The 21,254-nt window shown below is 49.3% G+C and overlaps 1 protein-coding gene across 1 annotated transcript in view; it reads right to left on the bottom strand.

The window, feature by feature from the left end:
• Nucleotides 1–19,734, bottom strand: part of LOC142423243 (integrin alpha-M-like) — a 35,851-nt gene extending 16,117 nt beyond the window's left edge. Inside the window, exons 1-12 of the mRNA XM_075528470.1 lie at nucleotides 19,707–19,734; nucleotides 17,076–17,181; nucleotides 10,126–10,229; nucleotides 9,718–9,788; nucleotides 9,474–9,591; nucleotides 5,110–5,240; nucleotides 4,560–4,705; nucleotides 2,909–3,062; nucleotides 1,903–2,053; nucleotides 1,306–1,379; nucleotides 1,065–1,194; nucleotides 642–784 (exon numbers count right to left, since the gene is read on the bottom strand). Of these exons, the coding sequence (XP_075384585.1) occupies nucleotides 642–784; nucleotides 1,065–1,194; nucleotides 1,306–1,379; nucleotides 1,903–2,053; nucleotides 2,909–3,062; nucleotides 4,560–4,705; nucleotides 5,110–5,240; nucleotides 9,474–9,591; nucleotides 9,718–9,788; nucleotides 10,126–10,229; nucleotides 17,076–17,181; nucleotides 19,707–19,734 (1,356 nt within the window). The remainder of the gene's footprint in view (nucleotides 1–641; nucleotides 785–1,064; nucleotides 1,195–1,305; nucleotides 1,380–1,902; nucleotides 2,054–2,908; nucleotides 3,063–4,559; nucleotides 4,706–5,109; nucleotides 5,241–9,473; nucleotides 9,592–9,717; nucleotides 9,789–10,125; nucleotides 10,230–17,075; nucleotides 17,182–19,706) is intronic.
• Between the last annotated feature and the right edge of the window lie 1,520 nt (nucleotides 19,735–21,254).

Here is a 21,254-nt window from a genome sequence, read left to right as displayed (position 1 = left end):
CCTCACTGCTGTTAAATCACGCGCAAGCCCGGCGGGTTCTGCAGGTGGGACCAGCGTCCCTATGGCAGGGGGAGCATCTCAGGGAAGTGGCTGCTTCTTTGCAGGCACGGAAGCATTTCAACAGGTTAATAGCTAATGTAACGAGGCGGTGGATGTTCTGTCCAGAGCCTACCCCCGCGACTCTGTGCACCACGGACCAGAACACTGCCCGGGTGCTGTGCCGTCCCCACCATGTCCCTGTGCCGAAGGGCTCAGCCCTTGTGGCAGCCATGCGGTCAGTCCAGCTCCAGGAGGACCTTCCTCTTTTTTGCTGTCTCTCCACTTTCCCGAGCGACGGCCTACCCCAGGGACTGGTCTCGCCAACGCACTGCTTGGATACCAGCTCTGGGGTTAGATAGGCTGCCCTGGAGCTCTGTATGAGCCAAGGGCGATTTCTTGCTAATTGTTGCCAGAAAAGCTAAGGAAACAGCATCCACCAGGGTCAAGTTGAGCCTAGGACTCTCCAGCTCAAAGCCTTCTCTGTGAGGCTCTTGATGGCGCTCTGGCTGCCGCACACTGTACTTACAACCGGTGCTGTCCGTCCTGGGAGCGCTCCACCCCGGGGCCTCCGCCCATCCATGTCTTGCGCACTCTGCGCTCACCTGAGTCCCCTTGATCATGGTGCTGGTCTCCCAGGTGCCAGCAGTCTGCTTGAACATCACCACCAGGCCGGTGTGCTGGTGTCTAGGTGCCCCCAGAACCAGACTCTCGATCCGATTTCGCAAGATGACGTCCATGGCATAACCTGAAGACGGTGATCCAAGTAGAGAAGGGCTTTCACCCCCAGACCCTGCCCCCTCTCCACCAGGTAGCCCCCCACCCCACCCCCCTGTGTGGGAACCATGAGGTAGCCCATGCTTGGTCCACTGACAGGTTTCTGGTACCCACACAACGTCCCTCTTCAGTGATGTTCCTCATGAAGAGGAAGCCTGGACATTTTTGCCTTCCAAGGTGTCCCAGGGGCCTCTGAAAGATTTTGTGACATCCCCCCCCAACCCCCCAGAATCCCGCCCTTCCCGCCTTACCCAAGTAAGCGTCGTTCATGTTGGAATCCACCCTGGTGGTGTTGATGAAGGTGACTTTGCCGTTTAAAGTTCGCAGGAAACTCCCACCGGCCCAGTCGTAACTCCCCACAGCGCCTAGCAAGGGTCCATTCTGGGGGAACGGTCAGAACATCATGAGAAAGGAGGAGAACCACTGCTAGAGAATCTCTGACCCCCTCGCGCCTCTTCTCTGCCCCTCACAGCTTCATGGGGGACCACTCACGGAGGTGATGGCAGCGCTGAAGCCCTCCTGAGACATCTCATGTTCAAATGAGCTGCTGCTTCCGTTCTGAGTCCCTGGAGGGGGCGGAGAACAGAGCACAGACTCAAATCCCTGTGGGCGCCAAGTCAAAGAGACTCCGGCGGGAATGGGGTTGAACCCGAATAGACACATCCCTCTAAAAGGTGCGGCCAGGTCAGAAATGCAAGCTGTCCGTGACAGTCTCCAGTTCCTACCGTCCTCTCTTTGTCAAAGACTGGCTGAGCACCTTCCATGGACTGGGCGTGGAGGAGGGAGCAGGGAGGCCACGAGGCCAATGCTGGTACCACATCTAAAGGTCTACACTTTCAATATGGGATCTGGCTCAGCCCACAGCCAGGAGTTGCCACACTTAGAGATAGACAGATCTGGATTCTTCTATTTCAAAGCAATTGACCGGCGCAGACTAGGATGCTGGGGTCTGGAGGAACTGAAAGGAGAGTTGGGGTGGAGCGAGCCAGGATACTAAGGATTGAGAGGGCCGGGTTTCTAGCAGGACCTAAGCGTTTGGATGAGGGACTGCCTCCGGACTCGCCTGGAGAACACAGAGGCCTGACTCACCCTCGATGGCAAAGATCTTTTCTTGCAGCTGATTTCGAATTGTCTCCAAGGCTTCGAAGTTATTCACCCGGAACACATGCTCAGAAGGTGGCTTGGAAGCGATGATGTTCAGTTCTCTGCGGGACTGCAAATTGTTGAAGGCATCTCCCACCTGATAGCAAGGGAGAGAGGCCGAATAAGACACTGTCTGAGCATCATTTGCCAAATGAGGGAATGCACCAGAAGGCCCCTGGGACAGGTCATTTCCCTGCTGCACAAGAGCACCCTCCCAAAGAAGCGGTGACAGGTTGAGACTCTGTCTTTGGACCGTGGAGTGTGGCATTTTGGGGGGTGCAGGGTTGACCTCCCCCAGGAAGATGTGGAGTCTTTTTCTTGACACAAAGGGGGTCTCTGACTCCCAAACCCAGGGGTCCATGGCGATGCCTTTTTCTAATTCACAGAAGGTGCTGTCGGCCGTGTGGTGAGTCTAAAGCCCCCCCACTCTCGGGTGTGGCCTGTAGCCAAGCCCTGTGCGTCTTTCTACGAATGGTGGGGTGCACTGCCCGGTCCTCGTCTCTGCAACCAGTCGTGGGTCTGGCTTCAGCAATGGGACAGGGTCAGCTGGTGCTGCCAAATGTGGTGCCAGCAGAGGGCTGAAAAGGCAGTTGCCGTGGAGACACGTTCCGGATCATTGTCTCCGTTGTCCAGTCATTCCAGTCCCACCGACAGAGTGGGAGACCCCCAACCAGGACCAACAGAGCTGCCTGCAGCTGAATACAGATGCCTGACTGGAGCCAGCCGAGACCAGACAAACTGACCAGCTGGCTTTTCGACTCGTATATTGTTTTTAGCCAGGGAATTGTACATGATTGTTTACACAGCTGTTAACGCTTTGACAATAGAGAACGGATCCAGGTGTGGATGGGCTAGCGGTGACCCTTGCCCTGCTTTGGTGTGATGAAGATTGACAAATGGAAGGGAGGAGTAGCCAAGCAGAAACTCTCCATACAACGGCCGGCCGGCCTACCCCAATGACATAGCGGATGACCCCCTCTCGGTCTGCCTCCGGGATGACGTCTTCGTAACCCAAGGGGTCGCCATACTTCTCCCCATCCGTGATGACAACCAGGATCTTGAGAGCATTTTTCCGGGCCCCGTTGTTACTGTGAAACAGCTCCTTTCTGTCCCGGGAAGAGGAGGGACAAAATCAAACGCAAGTAGACCAAGATTCTCCGAATACTCAGGAGGACACACCAGTCAGGTCACAGTCGCAAATGGAACTGGACTTGTCTAGGGAGGCCTGGGCGTCCAGTGAGACTGACCTTGAAGTGTGGCCGCCCGATATCTGAAAGGAGAGGAGGAGCCAGTAGGGGGGAGGAATGTGAAACGGCACTCTTGCAGGCTACATATTATTACTTAAAAATTCTTAAAAATGGAAAAGAAATGCCATATGTACTCGTGTATAAGCCGGGTTTTTTCCCCTAGCACATTAAAAAAAATAAATTAAAAAAATCATTTTACTGGGCACTCGTACTACTCCTATCACAGTCCATCCATCCATCATTGTGTCAACCACACTTGTACGTTGGTTGCCATCATCATTCACAAAACATTTTCTTTCTATTTGAGCCCTTGGTATCAGCTCCTTATTTTTCCCCTCCCTCCCTGCTCCCCCCTCCATCAGGAACCCTTGATAATTTATAAATTATGATTATTTTGTCATATCTTACACTGTCTGACGTCTCCCTTCGCCCACTTTTCTGTTGTCCATTTCCCAGAGAGGGTGTTAAATATAGATCCTTATGATCAGGTCCCCCTTTCTAACCCACCTTCCTCTTCCCCTCCTGGTACCGCTATTCTCGTTATGGGTCCTGAGGGGTTTATCTGTCCTGGATTCCCCGTGTTTCCAGTTCTTATCTGTACCTGTGTACATGCTCTGGTCTAGCCGGATTTGTAAGGTAGAATTGGGATCACGATGGAGGGGGCGAGGAGTGGAGAGAAGCATTCAAGAACTAGAGGAAAATTGTATGTTTCATCGTTGCTACGCTGCAGCACATTTTTTGTGCTGAAAAGACCCCCCAGTTGTTTGTGGTAAAATTAGGAGCCTCGACTTATACTTGAGCACATAGTATATACCATGTATGTAGTGTATACAGTACACCCACATAGTATATACAGTGCGTCCACATCCAGCCTCTGCTGGACACGGCCACTGATTTTCAGCTTATCTTCCTGGTTGTCCCCACCTCCACTATCAACGACAGAGAGAGAGAGAGAGAGAGAGAGAGAGAGAGAGAGAGAGAGAGAGAGAGAGAGGATCAGATTAAGTGATCCAGAACACAGATGTGGCGATGTCTCCCCACTGCTTAGCACCTTCGAAGACACCCCACAGACTAAGAAATGAAATCCAAAGCTTTGGATCATCTTTAGTGACCTGGCCTCAACCCACCTTTCTAGCCCTCCTCCGGCACCTTCCCCACCCTGTCTCCCCTGCCTCTCCATGGGGCGTTTGGTGAACCTTTCACGCACGGGCCCCCTCCACACTTTGCCTCACACCGTTCCCTCCGTCAGAGACGTCCTTTACTCCTCCCCTGTCTGGACATCTCCCCTCATCTTTCAAAGCCCGGAGAAACTGCCCATCGTCTCCTTCCATCCGAAGCAAGGACAGAGGCCCTTACACCACTTTTCGGATCCCCGTGGCAGTATGCGTCCTCCCGAGCAGCTGTTGTATTGGCATCACCAGCGTTCCTGGTTTCGGGTTTCGCTTGAAATCGTTGAAGGTAAAATGAGTCCGGAAGTTCTCGGAGTACTGCATCAGTGAGAACTGGGGGAGGAAGGCAGCTGGAATTATAAGGAGTAGACGCCTCTCCATTCCTTTGGACATCTCCGACCCAAGAACAGGTGTGGCTCACCCAAGCAAGTCTATCGCCAATCTTAAAACAGCCAGCCTCCAAATGCCTTCTCCGTACTTCCCCTCTCCCCCTCTGCCCCGCCAGGATGGAGCTCTGTCCACTCGCTCCCACATCTCGGCGACAGAACTCACCCAGAAAGGACAGAAAGGTGTCATTGCCCAAGCCACCCTAGTCATTCATTCGACGGGACTGCCTTCACATGGAGCTGAAACTCATGCTCAGGCAGCATCCAGAGACGCATGGGTGAGAGAGAGACTCGTGAAAGAAAGCCACGCGGGGGGGCAGCTGAAGGAGGAGAGAACCCATTGGCCCTCACCAAGGTTTTAGATGTTTGGAATTGACCCATCACCGTGGAGACAAACTCCTTCATCCGCTGAAAGTCTCTTGGGTTGATGCTACCAGAACCATCGATCAAGAAGGCGATGTCACTCTCCTGTTGAGGACATTCTGGGCAAGAAGAAAGAGAATATTAATCGAGTAGCTAAATAATTAGAGACTCAACGTCCATTGTTCACGAGCCAGCTCTCTGCTGAGCACTGGGGATAGAAGGGTAAAGAGGACACAACCCAGGAGCTGAGAGAAGCCAAAACACAGGCAACGTTTTAAGGCAGAATTACATCCATTCTGTCTGAGGAAACCAGAGGACACAGGGCTATTTAAGCTGGACCGTGAAGAACAAGAAATAATGTGGCCAGGATTACAAAGGGAGAAATAAATCACAGATAAAAGGAACACAGCACATATAAAAATGTGCTGACTCTCTCTCTCTGCCCCATCCTCAAATCTTTCTCTCCTTCTCTGGCCTGCTCTGGGACCCACAAGGACCATATCAACAGGGAGCCCTCCTCCTTGCCTTGGCTGATGGTGACAGTTAGGTTTTTTGTGCCAACATGGCACCTGTAAGAAGATATGGGTGGAGGTTAGCCTGTCAATCAGGTCGCAGCTCGATGACCTCCTTTGGAGGTAAATGGCTCTCTGGAGGATTCTCTCTCTCTCTCTCTCTCTCTCTCTCTCTCTCTCTCTCTCTCTGCCTTCACTTTCCTGTTGGTGAGCCACTCAGAGACCTGCCAGAGCCCTGGAAATGCGTCCGCCATCATTGGATCCACAAGACTTTGCCCCCATCAGCCTGCGATCCTCCTGAATTTTCTATCATTGCATGTGGCTGTGAGTCTGAAGAGGGACTGAAGGACGAGTCTCAGACTCGGGGACTTGAGTTGGACTGGACTGGGGTGTTTTCCTGATATACAGTTACTTCTTGATGTCAAGCTCTTTCTTGCATGTCTACGAGTGTCCCTGGATTTGTTTCTCTAGTCAACCAGCCTAGCACACTTATCTCTGGGTTTGGCCAATTAGGAGTGTCCGCAGGAGACTGAAAGAAGAGAGCAGAGTCACTGACCCACAGCCCTACAGGGGACAACACTGGAGATACGATGTGGGAATTGTGCCAGATCTGACCCCGCCACACCCAGGCAAAACACTAAGGGCATGCAACAGAACAGCAAGGGGAGCAGAACAAGGAAGTTCCGAGGGAACACCAAAAATAGACTTTGGGGCCAGGGTGTGGCACTCTGTCAGACTCGACCGAAAACACTCCTAAAGGTCAACAAACAGACCTTGAACTATTTGCAGGCTTTTCTTTTGTCATTACTTTTGTTGTTATTGTTGTTTTCTTGCTTTGTGTTTCTCTGTCCTGTTTCTCTGCATGTTATTATCTCTGCAGGTCTATCTAGATCAGACAGGATGGATAAACAATCTGGAGGAGAAAACAACGGACCAACCGGTCCAGGGGCACATGGGAGAGGGGGAGGTGGGGGAAAGGAACTGATGTTAACAAACCCAGGGACAAGGGAACAGTGATCCAAAATTGGTGGTGAGGAGGGTGGAAGAGGCCTGGCAGGGCTTGAACAAGGGTAATGTAACCGAGAGGAATTACTGAAACCCAAATGAAGGCTGAGCATGATAGTGGGACAAGAGGAAAGTAAAAGGAAATAGAGGAGAGAACTAGGAGGCAAAGGGTATTTATAGAGGTCTAAATACAGGTATGTACATATGTAAATACATTTATATGTGATGATGTGAAAATAGATCTTTGTACATGAATTTACAGGTTTAGTATTAAGGTAGCAGATGGACATTGGGCCTCCACTCAAGTACTCCCTCGACACAAGAACACTTTGTTCTAATAACCTGGCATTCCATGATGCTCACCTTCCCTACACGATCGCTGAAGACAAATGGGTGCATAAGCAAATGTGGTGAAAAAAGCGGATGGTACCAGGCTATCAAAAGATATAGCATCTGGGGTCTTAAAGGCTTGAAAGTAAACAAGGGTCCATCTAGCTCAGAAGCAACAAAGTCCACATGGAAGAAGCACACCAGCCTGTGTGATCATGAGGTGTTGAAGGGATCAGGTATCAGGCATCAAAGAACAAGAAAATCATATCATTGTGAATGAGGGGGTGTTCAGAGTAGGGACCCAAAACCCATCTGTAGGCAACTGGACATCCCCTTACAGAAGGGTTGCGGGGAGGAGATGAGCCAGTCAGGGTGCAGGGTAGAAATGATGAAACATACAACTTTCCTCTAGTTCCTAAATGCTTCCTCCCCCCGCACTATCATGATCCCAATTCCACCTTACAAATCCAGCTAGACAAGAGCATGTACACTGCTACAGATAGGAACGGAAACACAGGGAAATCAGGACAGATGATCCTTTCAGGACCAGTGGTGAGAATGGTGATACCAGGAGGGTGGAGGGAAGGTGGGGTGGAAAGGGGGAACCAATTACAAGGATCTACATATAACCTCCTCCCTGGGGGACGGACAACTGAAAAGTGGGTGAAGGGAGACATTGGACTGTGTAAGACATGACAAAATAATCATAATTTATAAATTATCAAGGGTTTATGAGGGAGTGGGAGGTAGGAAGGGAGGGGGGAAATGAGGAGCTGATACCAAGGGCTCAAGCAGAAAGCAATTGTTTTGAGAATGATGAGGGCAACAAATGTACAAATGCACTTGACACATGGGCAGATGTATGGACTGTGATAAGAGCTGTACGAGCCCCCAATAAAATGATTTTTAAAAAGAGAGAATAGAACAGAGTGAGATCAGGGCATCCTCCCCTTGGCTGCCTCCCTACGACGTTGCTTTAAGCCTCCCAGGTTCGGGTACACACTCCCTGTCTTCATCTCATCACCCAATGGGTGGCAACGGGCGTGCTGCTGCTTGCTTTAAGTTCTGAGAGACCCTAGTCGTCCCCCTGGACCCTACTCCCACCTTGAAAAGAAGCCACCTGTGAATATCCCTAATTGGAGTGAGCCGTCTGTTCAGGTTGGGGCCCTGGCTGAACATAGGGGAACAGGAGCCTATAAGGATTCTGGCAGAATCAAGAAATGGAAATGGTACTTAAAAAGGTTATTAGGACATGCAGCAGAGATCCGGGGGGAAGGGCCTCTGTACCCCAAGCAGAAGCTCGACTTCGCCTTCAGGTGTGGGGAGGACGGCAAGTTCTTAGAAAAGGAAATGAGGTTATTGCTCTTCAATTTCAAGACAATTGCCTTAACGGCTCTAGTCCTGATTTCCAAATGCTGGAAACAATCCGAAAACCTTCCGTGGGAGAGTAGCACGGGGTTAAAACCATGCAAGGAAATCACACAGCGCCCAAAATGGCCCGAACTACTGATAAACGCACCAACTCGGATGACTCTCAAATGCTAGATGGTGAAGTTCACCCCACTCATGTGGCGATCTTAACAGTCGGAAGTCACTGGTCAATCCGCGCAAGAAAGATGGGACGTCCTACTCCCGGAAAGAGTCACCACTCAACCCTGTCCTCTAGGGTCGCTGTGAGTCAGGATCGACTCCGTGGCCCTGAATGAGATGTTGGTGAATACCTCTCCTTACGGCGTCATAAGAAACTACTAAGAGTAACTGCCCTTCAGGGAAGACATAGGCTGGGCAACCCAGAAAGGGGAAGTCCTCCTTTGGTGTCTTTTAAATTTTGAAACAAGAGCAGTATTATCTACTTTCAAAGAGATGACCGTGTTTCAGAGAGAAGACGTCTTAAAATTCATGAGGATGAGGACTAACGAGGGAAATGGATAGATGTGAGACTGGGTGAGATCATGACCCTGGTGGCCGCCTGACTCAGCAGGATATAGACCCTGCTGTGGGGAATGACAGTCGATGGGTGGAAGTGAGTCCAGGAAGGCCTCTTTGAAGAGGTGACCTTTGAGCTGAGATGACCATAAAGGTGTCAACCACCTGGGGAGAAGGAAGATGGCAGGCTGAAGGACTGGCTCATGAGGAGCCCCTGAAAGAGGTACAAGGTGGGCGTGCTGTGACTCCAAGACTGAGCTGCTAAGGATGAGAGAGAAATTGAAGAGATGGGCTGGGGCCACACCACCTAGATCCTGCGAGACAGTCGTTGGGTTACTCTAAGGGTTGTGATCGTTGGGGAATCTGGTGTGTAGGCACCTGCACTCAGAGTTTGTTAATGTGCAAAGCCCTACCACCTCCTCCAGCTGATCTGTCTCTATGGTAACCCAACCCCCTCCCCACTCTGCATCTAGACTCCATATCACTCCCCAGATTATGACAGCCGGGCCAACCCTGCCCCTGAACTTCCCGTTTTGTGCTGCCCAGGGACTTCCCTTCCCTCTTCCCAAAACAGCCTACCTCTCAGGGTCTCCGGAAACCTCTGGGGCTGCTGGCGTAGGTTGGAGCCAAACAGGAAACAGAAGCCATTCACATAGGTGTTTTCCCTGCAGACTTGTTGCACAGTGGGGCCACAGGCCTGGGGAGCAGAGCGCCAATTGGGGAGGATGCTCGTGTCTTCCACCCTTTGTCCCAACAGCTCAACCTTCTGGCCCCAGTGCCTCTGACTTCCAAACCCCTCCCCTGAGGACCCAGGCCAACTTACCAACAGCTGGGACGGAGAGGTCCTGGCTGCCAGGGACAAACCCAAAGACATATTCACGGCCTCCACAGGCACTGGGGAGATAAATGTTAACATTGTTACCCTTGGGGGATCGGAAGGGGAAACTTTGGGAACAACAGGACTGTTCAGAATTACCTCAGCCCTGCTGACCTTGAAGCTAAGAGGGGGCATTTAGATCCTGAGAAAAGAGCCGGAAGAAGCTGACTGAGAGGGTTCTGGGGGTGAAGGCTGTGGACCACACGCAAGACTGAACATAGGAATCCTAAGCCCACCCTCATGGGCTCTTCCCCACCCACCCCCCTTCCAACCTTCCCCCAGAGCTCAGGAATTGCCAGCAAGTATAGTTCAGGTGGAAGCCCGGGCGAGCTCCAGACATAGGCAGAGACTTACCCTGCAGGGGGATGGGCTCACAAGTGCCCAAGCTGTAGTCGCACTGGAAGAGGCTGCCTGTTTGGTTGGCAGACTTCACCTCCTGGGGGGCTGCAACCACCACTCTGTGGGGAGAGGTTGGCGCAGATCACCATGGGGACAACAGACAACCAGGGACAGAGTTCCACCACCCAGAGGAGAGTGTTGGAGGGATTCTCCAGCCACCCCCTCCCCCAAAGCGAGAGAAGGAATTGGAGCAGCAAAGCATGGAGTTCTTTTCCATCTTGAACTGGGAAAGGCCCTTTTGAAGAAGAACCCCAAATTCAGATTCAGTAAAATTGGGTCAATGGAATTCTCATAAACTTTTAAATCAGTGTCTGCGTGTAGACTGACAAAAGCAACGCTTGGAGCAGGAACTCAGCTAGTGACTCAACTCCCAAGTCAATTTCCTTAATAGACTCCAAGCTCTAGAAAGCATTAGAGACACCCTGGTGGTACTGCGGTTACGCGCTGGGCTGTCAACCTTAAGGACAGCAGTTCAAGGCCACACATTGCTCCAAGGGAGAAAGAGGAGGCTTTCTGCTCCCATCAAGAGTTACAGTTTTGGAAACTCACAGGGGAAGGTCTACCCTGTCCTACAGGGTTACTGTGCGTCACTATGACTCCCTCGCTTGGCAATGAGTGAATTATATACAATAAAAAATAAACCCCCCTCCAGATTCCTTAGCCCTCAAACCTAAACAGTGGTCTGAGGGGCTTACAGAAAAAAGGAGGAAAGTGAAACTGATGTGGACTTGGAGTCTTGGGACAAACAAGTTCACTTCAAACAATAACAAAAAAAATTAAAATAAATAAATAAACCCAAAAAGCAACACCCCAATAGAAACTTTGGTAGCAAGAAAAAAGAAGGCTCCCAGAAAAGAAAATGAATCACGCATAAAAATAGAAACACAAGTTTTAATTCTACTAAGAATCCCAACTGCCCTTCTTGTAGAGATGAAAAGCTATTCTCCAAATTCAAGTGAATTTTCAAGGGGCCCAAAAAGCAAAAAAAAAAAATCTAGAGAAGAAAAAAAAAGAACAAAGTATGAATTGTTCACATTTTCTATTTCAAAACTTTCAAAGTTACACTGATTAAAAGAGTGTGGTGTTGGTATTAGGGTAGGCACATAAATCAACAGAATAGAAGAAATCAGCGTCGAGAAACAAAGCCCACACACCCAGCATTGACTGTCATCAAGAGTGCCAAGACCACGCAACGGCCCCAAAAATAGTCCTTTCAACAAACGCTGCTGAGACCACTGGAAATCAATGCGCCAAGGATGAAGCTAGAGATAAAACTATTGGTCTGTACTCACCTGGAGCAACTGAGGAAAAGGAAAGCCAAAGACGCACAGAAGAAACTACTCTACAGGACAAATCATCTACAAACACCAGGGCCTCGTGCGTCCCAAGAGTAGAAGAAGGAGATGACGCTGACGACCACTACCCATCTCTAATCAGGGCCACAATAGTCCCTGACAGAAACATGTGGAACAGAACCTTAAATTCCTTAAAAAAAGTAAACAAAAACCTACATGTTATTTATTGAGTTTGGAGAACCCTCCAAGACTATTGCCCTGAGATACTCCTTAGACCTTGAACCAAAAGTAATCCTTGGTACAAAGCCCTACAATAACAGTACTAACAAGCTATAATTGATGAGTGGATGTGCAGGCAGATGTGGGAGCTGAGCCAGCGTGGGCTGGTGTGTGGGAGCAAACCCCACGTACAGATAGGTTTGGCCGTGGGTATTCCCACATGACAGAGGGGCAGTGACAAGGAGGAAGGCCCTCAATGAGATGGTCTGACAGGAACAATTGTGAAGATGGCGCAGGACTGGGCGATGTTTTGTTCCGTAGTGTGCAGCGTCACTAGGGATCAGAATCGACTCAGAGGCACACAATAGCAACATCTCTCTATCCCTATTTGTAGAACCCACAGAGATGTACACATCTGGGCTGCAGGTATATCATGTAGCCTCTAGTGGGCAAAGTTATGCAAACTTTTTAGCTCTCACCAAGCACTTTGAGGGACTTAGTCACCAGGCTTAAGGGCTTAGGCTCACAATCTCAAAGGACGTCTAGTCTAATTGGTGTAAGATGGACATCAAGATAATGTGTACATTCTACTTTGCTGCGTGGCGAGAAACTGGGATAGTCTTTGTTTGCAGCAACCCGGCTTACTGGTCTGGAAGAGAGGAGTGGAACCCCCAAGATTCTGACCCTTGGACGCCCTTCAAGCCCGATCCCATGGTACAGTAGTTACATAATCTGTTGTCAACTTGAGACTATTAAAAGTGAAGGGGTGGAGTTTAGCCTGTCAGTCAGGTCGCAGCTTGATGACCTCTTCTGGAGGTGCTAAGGAGAGAAATAGCTCACTGGAGGTGGAACACACAGAGACTCTCTCTGCTTGTCTCCCTGAGAAACATTCCTATGGACAAGCCACCTGGAGACCCTGATGGAGCCAGCGCCCTGGAGCGAAAGGAGCCACATGGAGACCCACGCCAGCACTGAGATGCTCCCACCATCACTGGATCCACAAGACTTTCCACCCACTGGCCTGTGATGTTCCTGCACTCAGCATCATTGCATGTGTTGCATGAGTCTGAAGAGGAATTTATGAACTGGTATTGGACATATGGGCTAATATCGGACTTATGGACTTGATCTGGACTGGGCTGGGATGTTTTCTCAATATTCAACTGCTCTTTTATCTAACGTTCTCTCTAACACACATAAGAGTGTTTCTGGATTTGCTTCTCTAGTCTACCTGGAGTAACACACATGGTTTAACTTGCAACTAAATGATGGACTCAACAGTAACACCAACAAGATGCACGTTCCTTAGAGCAATCAAGGGTAATCCAAAGGGCAGCCCTGCCCAGGGAGAAAGCTCAGACAGTAAGGGATGGAAACGGACAAATGCCAACACAGGAAGGAGGTGGGCAAAGTGCTGTTACATTGTGGGGCTTGCAGTCAAGATCACAGAACAAAACGTGTATGAATTCCTTAATGGAAAACCAATCTGCACTATACACTTTCACCCAAATCACAATTCTTTTTAAAAAGCTTGTGAATGGCTATCTAAGAAAGAAATATCAGTCTCTTTCTGTCCAGAGCAAAGAATGAAGAAAATCATAGACTGGAAGAGGTAATTAGTCCAGAGGACTAATGAACCACATAAGCCATAAACTCCATGACCCTGAGAGCACAGGAGCTAGATGGTGCCCAACTGCCACTGCCAAGCGTTCTGACGGCGATCACAGGAAAGGGCCCTGGATGGAGGAGGGGGAAGAAATGCAGAACAGAATTTTAAATGATAAAAACGACCAGGCATACTGGTTTGTTGAAGACTGGGGGAACTCCTGAGCCGACAGCCCTCGGACACCCTTCCGATATGGAACCAATCCGGTCCCGGAGATCGCCTTTGGGCCAAACGACAGACAGACCCATAGAGTGAAAATAAGGCCTATGAAAAAGACGCTTCTCAGAACAATTCCATCATTTACCCAAAAACAACGTTCAGAAGGCAGGAAGAGGGAGGGGAGAGGAAAGGTGGACAAGGGGGACAGGGGATTAATGGAAGGGCCGGGACATTAGATGAATGGAAATGGAACAACCAGAAGAGGAATCAAAGGAAGGTTCGCGCATTGTAGAGACTGTGACCGCAGGGAACTGAACCCCTTGTATGGAAATTGTTGAATGGGCGTCTCTAGTGCTGCATAAACCTTCACCCGGGCGCAATAAAATCTTACTGGAATGAGTGGCAGTCACCTACTATGGTGTCCATTTGAGGATGAAGAGTGTAGGGGTGGAGTCTAGGCTGTCAATCTGGAGATAGCCAATGAGACTTCTGTGTGGGCGTGGCCTTCTCCTGAAAATTCGAGGAAATCTGGGAATTCCTTCTTGGAGGCAGGAGACACTCTCTCGGTTCATTCCCTTGGAAACTCCCTGCTGACAAGGCTCACTTCCTGCGAGGCATCCCTGAGGAGATGCCACATGGACCTAGCCTGATGCAGCCCTGGGAGCTGGAATGGCCACGTGGAGACCCCTGCCAGCGCTGAGATGCTTCTACTACCAAAGACTTTCTACCCACTGGCCTGTGATCTTCCACATTCGGCGTCATTGCATGTGATTCATGAGTGCGAAGAGGACTTTATAGATTGCTGATGGACATATGGGCTAATATCGGACTTATGACCTTGGACTGGTCTGGGTTGGGATGTTTTCTCCATGTTCAATCCTCCTGTATCTAAACCTCTCCCTTATATACATATGCGTGTTTATGAGTTTGTTTCTCCAGTCTACCCAGGCGAACACAAAAAGGACGGAGTTGGACCCTTGCCTGATACCATACACCGGAAATGAACTCACCATGGACCAAAGGCCCGCATTTCAGAGCTGGAACTAGGCAGCGCTTAGATGAAAACACAGGGAGTAAGCTTCACGATCTAAACTTGGCAGTGACTCTAAGGTACAACGACAAAAGTACAAGCAGCCACTGCAGGAGATAAGTGGGGCCTCATCAGAGTGATCAGTTTAGGTGTCAAAGAAGCCTTTTCTGAAAGCCCAAAGACACGTGAGAGAAAAATCGTTTCAAGTGACCTTTCCATTGAGGGTCTAGGGCGCAAACGACTGCAAGAATTCAGTCAGCTCATCAGCGAAAAATGTCCAACCAGCCCCATGAAGAAAAGGGCAAACGACTTGGAAGAAAGAGGATACACCCATGACCAAAAGGCAAGCTAGAAGTTGCTCAACATCCTTAGCTACCAGGGAGATGATAGTCAAAACCACACGAGAAACCACTTCACACCCACAAGGATGGCCAGACTTTCAAAATGTAGAAAGCTAACAAGTGTTGGCGAGGATGTGGAAAAAGCCAAACCCTCACACATCAACAGGGGGAAGCTGGGGAGGGGGGTGAGCGGGGAAGCTGGGGGGTGGGGTGGGGTGGAGCTTGACCATTCTTCAAAATTTTAAACTTGAGTTACCATCTCTGACTCAACAATTGCATTCCGAGGTATGTGCCCCTCCAAATGAAAAATAAGGATTCAGACCCAAAAAAGTTGTGCACAAATGCTCACAGAAGTACCCCCCACACACACACCCACACACACAATAGCTAGAATGTGGGCGCAATGAAAAGGTCCCTCAGCCAATGACTGGACAAGCACAAGGGGGTGTGCCCATACAATTGAATATGACCTGACCATCAAGAGGAAGGACTAACATACGGATCACATGAACTGAATCTGAAAACGTTATGCTAAGTGAAAGAAGGAAGCCACTGAGTGTCTGGTGGCATTAATAGAAAATGAGCCCTGATTAAATTAAATTACATCAACATTTAAAAAACAAAAAGAAGTCTATGAAAAAGTCTATCATCGATAGGATTCTAATAGTTTTACTAACCAGTCTATTCTAAACTGTCCTGCCATCTTTGTCTTATCGCAGAAATAAGCTGTTGGGTCGTTTTGTGCCTCGCTTTCAGAATCCTTGTCAGCGAAAGCAGGACATTGGAACGTGTGATTCAAAGTACTTCAGAGAGCCTTGGGTTCAAATCCTGAGACTAGATGTTTGATCTTTGCTTTAAATCTCCGTTTTCTAATCCTTAAAAATAGAGATGCGCACATGCACCTGCCCGGAGTCTGAGGAAATTTAATGTGTCGATGTTTGCCAGTTATTAGGTCAGCATTTAAAAGAGGCTACAGGGTGTTTATTAGTGGATTTAACTCTGCGATATTTTTCGATATGACATTTTAAAATTCAATGGAGACTAATTTGACCACAAAAAGAAAAAAGAAAGAAAATGACCAGAATAGACCTATGTTCAGGGCCAGAAATAGACTCGTGGTTGCCTGGAGATGTAGGGGCAGGGGGAGGAGGGAGGCAGAAGGATGACTGCTTAGTGGGGTTCACTTTTGGGGTTCACGGTGGGTGCACCACCTCATGAATCTCAGAAAAGCCCCAGAAGCACACTTTCAAATCCTTGAAGGACGAAGTCTGTCGCCACTCCTCACCAAGGCCATGTGCAAGTATCAATGCTGGGCGACACACTGGACTTTTCAAGGTGGAAGAGAAGTCATTTTCATGAATGTCTGGTGTGGACGGAGTAGCCATCAAAATCATATTTTGATGCATGCCAAGTTTGGAAATCAATCCGAAGGTTGATTAAGAAAAAAAATTTTTAAAGAAAAGACTTTATGTCACATCAGTGTTTATTGCCGGACCTCCTTGGAATGGTGAAATGCCAGTACTAGAGGTCATGAAGAAGTTCTTTGTATATTTATCTGACCACAGGCCCGGTCCAATGAAGGAAAAGGGGAGGTGAGGAGGGAAGAAGGCGTGGGATATAGCAGAGGTCAGCAAACTTCTTTCTGTCGATGGCCAGACTGCAACTATTTTAGGTTTTGCAAACCAGACCATCTGTCACAGCGACTCAGGCTCAAACCCAGCCACAGACAGTGAGTAATGAACGGGTGGGATCACGCCTGATAAAATAGTCTTTATAAAAGCAACCAGCTGTCCACGGGAGACAGTTCGTCTACGGGTATATGGAAGAGAAGGCGGGGAGACTTCTGGCCCTCATCCCCCTTCGACATCTTTTACCTTTAGAAGCCTGCATATTTATTCCCACGGAGCCCTGGTAGCCCTGTGGGTTGGGGCTTGGGCTGCTGAACTGCAAGGTGGGAGGTTCAGACCCACCAGCCACTCAGAGGGAGACAGATGAGGCTGCTTGCTCCCTGAAACATTTCCGGTCTCGGAGATCCACAGGGTCCCTAAGAGTTGGAATCCACCCAATGACCGTGGGTTTGGGAGCTTATTCCCAATTCAAAACATCACATCAAGAAAAGTGGCACTTTTTCAGGTAGTTCAGCCCTGGAGCAAAAGATAGGAAACAGGGGAAGTCATGGGAGGGTCTTTGCTTACTTGGATCCCTCAAACTGGACCACACTCTGCCCGAAGCCCCTAGCATTCTCTCGGAAAGTCATGATGTTTTCTGTGTCCAGGTTGAAGCCATGACATACGGCCAGGGCTAGAAGGGCAAAAGGGGGGGGGAGAGTTAGGCGGTGAAAAGGCGTCGGCACGCTCGGTGCGTTTTCAGCTCAGGATTCCCCCAGCCTCCTGCCTGCCTCCCAGCTGGATCACGCTCCTTTCCTGAAAAGGGGCAAATGGTAGACTTTTTTGACTTTGTGGTTCAAAGGCAAAGTAGAATATACAGTAGTCCCTTGGAACTCTGGAGCGGCGCATCAGACCTCAGCATCATCTTGGGATGTGGATGGGAAACGTGGAGAAGAAAGCATCGGACTGTCTTTTGCATTACAGCTCAGGCAAAGCATCGGAATCGAGCCACCCCACGCACGTGAAGGTTGTACACAAAGGCAGTCCGTGTTGTGCTCACTCGCCCTTAGTTGGCATCGTCAGCACGCGTATTCAGAACTTTTGCGGCGGTGCTCTGAGCGTTTTGCTATAATTTTCTTAGTTCTTGTGGCTTTTTGTACTGTTTTTAGATTTTAAAAAAAATGGGTCCTAAGAGTTTTTTGAAAAGAATCTTCATGATAAGGAACTGGCTAACCATGTTATCAATATTGTTGATGATCATTTAGTAAACCCTTCTAGAAAACAGGGAAATGCCAACAGCAGACCACATTTAGACCGATTTTTTTTTAAAGAGAAAGTCAGCCAGGTCTTAGTGAAAAAAGGCAAAGAAGGGGGAAAAATCTCCTGAAAAGCAGCTACCAGTTGATTTTATGGAAGGGGACTCCCCTCCCAAACAATGACTCTCTCTCCATCCCTCCTCTGCACATCCGTGTCCACAGATCCAGAGCCTCATCAGTCTCAAGGTATGGGCCATACTGCAGTTGTTAAAAAACGTTGTTAATGTTGTGTTTCTGATTTAAATTATATTATTTAACTCTGCACCTATTTACTTTTAAATTTCTGTGTAATGTTTTGGATAAAAGGGCAAGGTTCGGGTAGAGACTTGGTGGTCGAGAACAGGGGGATCCATTTTCAGTTAGTTCTGATGGAAAACTTGATTCGGAACTTGACCGCATCGCATCTCGACGTTCCTTCTAGAACAGATTAGCGTCAAGGTCCGGGGCTCTACTGTGTGACACGGGTACATATATAACAAGAGATGAAATATGTGTCCCCGAATGTTTATGGAAGGAATTCTAGCAACAGTAATTGAGCATGTTCTTTCTGTGATAAAGGTCTTACTAATGAGACTAGTGTTAGTCTTTGAGGGAGATAAAATTTCATTCAGTTGAGGAGCACAGTGACTCTTCCTCTCACCAAATCAATTACAAGTGTTTATCTGTAAAAGTCACTCTTTTTTATGTATAAATCATTTCACTGGGGGCCCTTGCAGCTCTTGTAAAAATCCACACATCGATTGCACCAAGCACATGTGCAAATATGTTGCCATCATTTTCAAAACATTCTCTTTCTTCATAAGCCCTTGGTGTCCACTCCTCCTTTTCTCCCCTCCCTCCCCCACTCTCCCACCCTCATGACCCTTTGATAAATTGTAAATTATTCTTATTTTCATATCTTACACCGTCCGCTGTCTTCCTTCACCCACGTTTCTGTTGTTTGTTCCCCTGGGGTGGGGGGTTATATGTCCATCATTGCAATTGGTTCCCCCTTTCTCCATTTTCTCCCCTTCTCCGCCCTCCCTGCTTCTCCCTATAAGAGCCATTCTTAGCTCACAGGTGGTACAAAGCATATTGTGGATCACTTGTGACCCACAGCTTGTGGTTTGGGGACCACTGGCCTGAGGCCTATTCAGATCACCATCGTGGGGTGCATGTAGCCCATCTCCAACTCACAGGCCTGTTTTTCCTCTAATGCAGTGGTTCTCAACCTATGGGTCGCGACCCCTTCGAGGGGTGAACGGCCCTTTCATAGGGGTCGCCTGATTCATCACAGTAGCAAAATGACAGTGATGACGTAGCAATGAAAATCATGTTATGGTTGGGGGTCACCACCACATGAGGAACTGTATGAAAGGGTCCACTGCAATTGTTTCCATTCTGTCAATTTGCCCAATAGTCAAGTTCCTGTCGCCTCTCCATTACATAAATTCCTGCCTACGCAATTCTCAACAATGGTCCATTTACCACCAAACACAGCCAGCCACGGGAGCAAATGTGGAAGCACTGGGATCAGTCTGGATCCTTAGAAACTGGAACGGGAGGTCAAGGACGACGAGTCAGAAGATGCCCAAACCCCCTGGGAGAGGAACGCCACTGGGGGCCCCACACACTTGGGCCAGTCATGTCACCGCTCTGGACTTCTCTTATCGGTAGAAGGAAGGTACCTGCAGAACCCCCTGCTTAAGTCTGTGAACTTCACCATTTGCTCAAGCCCCCTCTGGCCATCGCACCTTAGTCCAGCTCTGTCCTCGGCTCCTCCTTTCACACTTTCTCTTACCCCATGGCCTCGTTCCTCGTCTCAGTCCAACTGCTTAGCTTTTCTCTGCCCCCCATCTCCACTGAAAGATTCAGAAGTTCCCCCTCCCCAAGCAGTGGCGCTCCCTTAAGGCCCTCCGTGTACCTGTCAGCAGAAGAACTCGGCTTGCCATGGCCGAAAGGCGCGGAGCCGACTCCTGAGGTTGCCGAGGTCCCCCGGGGGAAGCCAGCAAGAGCAGAAAGAGAGAAGTTAGAGGCACACATCTCACTGAGGGCTCAAAGGAAGGGGGCGGAGGCTCGGTTAGCACACAGCTCAGCACACAGCTCAGCTTGACCTTCCTGCTCAGATGGCCCATACCCTCGTGTCCTTCCTTGCCTACCTTCTGGGCCCACCCACCCCTGTTTTTTAAAGGGTGTCATTTGTGGCCCACTTGTTGCTGGGGTTAACCAACACATCCTGAAAAACAAGTGAAGTAGACTCAGGGTCTACCTCCCGGAACATATCTCTGTGCGTCCCACGCACCTCGAGCCCACAGAAACAAGAGTTGTCCTGCTTCTTTCTGTCTGTCTCTCTTTCTAGCCTTCTGTGGTGCACTGGGCGGAGGTTTACAGCACACGTCGGTTTTCCATGAAACAATGCACACGTGTTGTGTTTCATGTCACTGACTGCAATCCCCGCGATGGAACATCGCTGTTCTCACGCCTCCTTCTTATCCCGCCTGCAGTCCTAAGGAGCGCTTCCCTCCCTCCTGCCGTCGCTCAACACAGAGACTCTGTTGTTTGGCGAAAACATTGGTTCCATTCCAGTGCTAAAGGACATCGAGGAGCCAGAGTCTCGGTCTCTCTCTGACCAGTGACCCTGGTCTTTTGTTCTGGCTTTGCGCTTCGTTCCACATTTGTCTCCCATGGTGTCCAGCACCTTCTACTGCGGGCCCTTTCAGAGTGGTTGGCAGTGGTAGCCAGGCACCCTCTGGGTCTGCTGGTCTCCCAGTCATGGAGACTAAGAGTCCAGTGATCCTTTGAGCTGGTTCTTTCCATCCATCTTTGATTTGCTCCAGGGTTTGCTCCAGGGTTTGTTTGTTTGTTTGTTTGTTTGTTTGTGTTTTCTGGTCTCAGACCAGGAGAGAAGCATACCTGTGCCCCAGACAGTTGCTCGCAAAGTTTTAAGACCCCGGTCACTATGCACCAAAGTAGGACGCAGAGCGTTCTCTGTGTGGACAACGGTGTGCCAGTTGACCTTGATGTCCCCTGAAATTCCGGTCCTGAGTGCCAGGCCCAGAGACATTCCTCCAAGGTGTTTGGCCTTGATTGAAACACCTACAAGCCTTTGCCCCAGCCTGTTCGCCTGTATTGGTAGATCTGCGTGCGGCTCGTATACAAGGAGGGATCCTTCCTACACCTGTTCATTTCATCTATCTATGGATCCTCTCATGATGGTTATTGCAGGCTTGTGATTATGGCAGTAGTGGTCTCTGTTGCCTTTCGCTCGTAGACCCCTCCCCGTGTCCTGGTCATTTTTGCTGGCGTCCAACTGATTGTGTATTGCCCTCTCGTTCCCCCAAGTCGATATGAGTCTACTCTCTAGCTAGTGACTTATCCCCCCACCCCTTCTATACCTGGTCACTATTAAAAGAATATTTGTTGGTGTGAAAGCCATTGCTTGGCTTCTGATTATCGTGGTCCTTGTATACCA

This window comes from Tenrec ecaudatus, chromosome 12 (assembly GCF_050624435.1).
Source record: "Tenrec ecaudatus isolate mTenEca1 chromosome 12, mTenEca1.hap1, whole genome shotgun sequence".
Lineage (NCBI taxonomy): Eukaryota > Metazoa > Chordata > Mammalia > Afrosoricida > Tenrecidae > Tenrec > Tenrec ecaudatus.
Note: the sequence above shows the minus strand (reverse complement) of the source record. Positions and strands in the feature narration are given on the sequence as shown.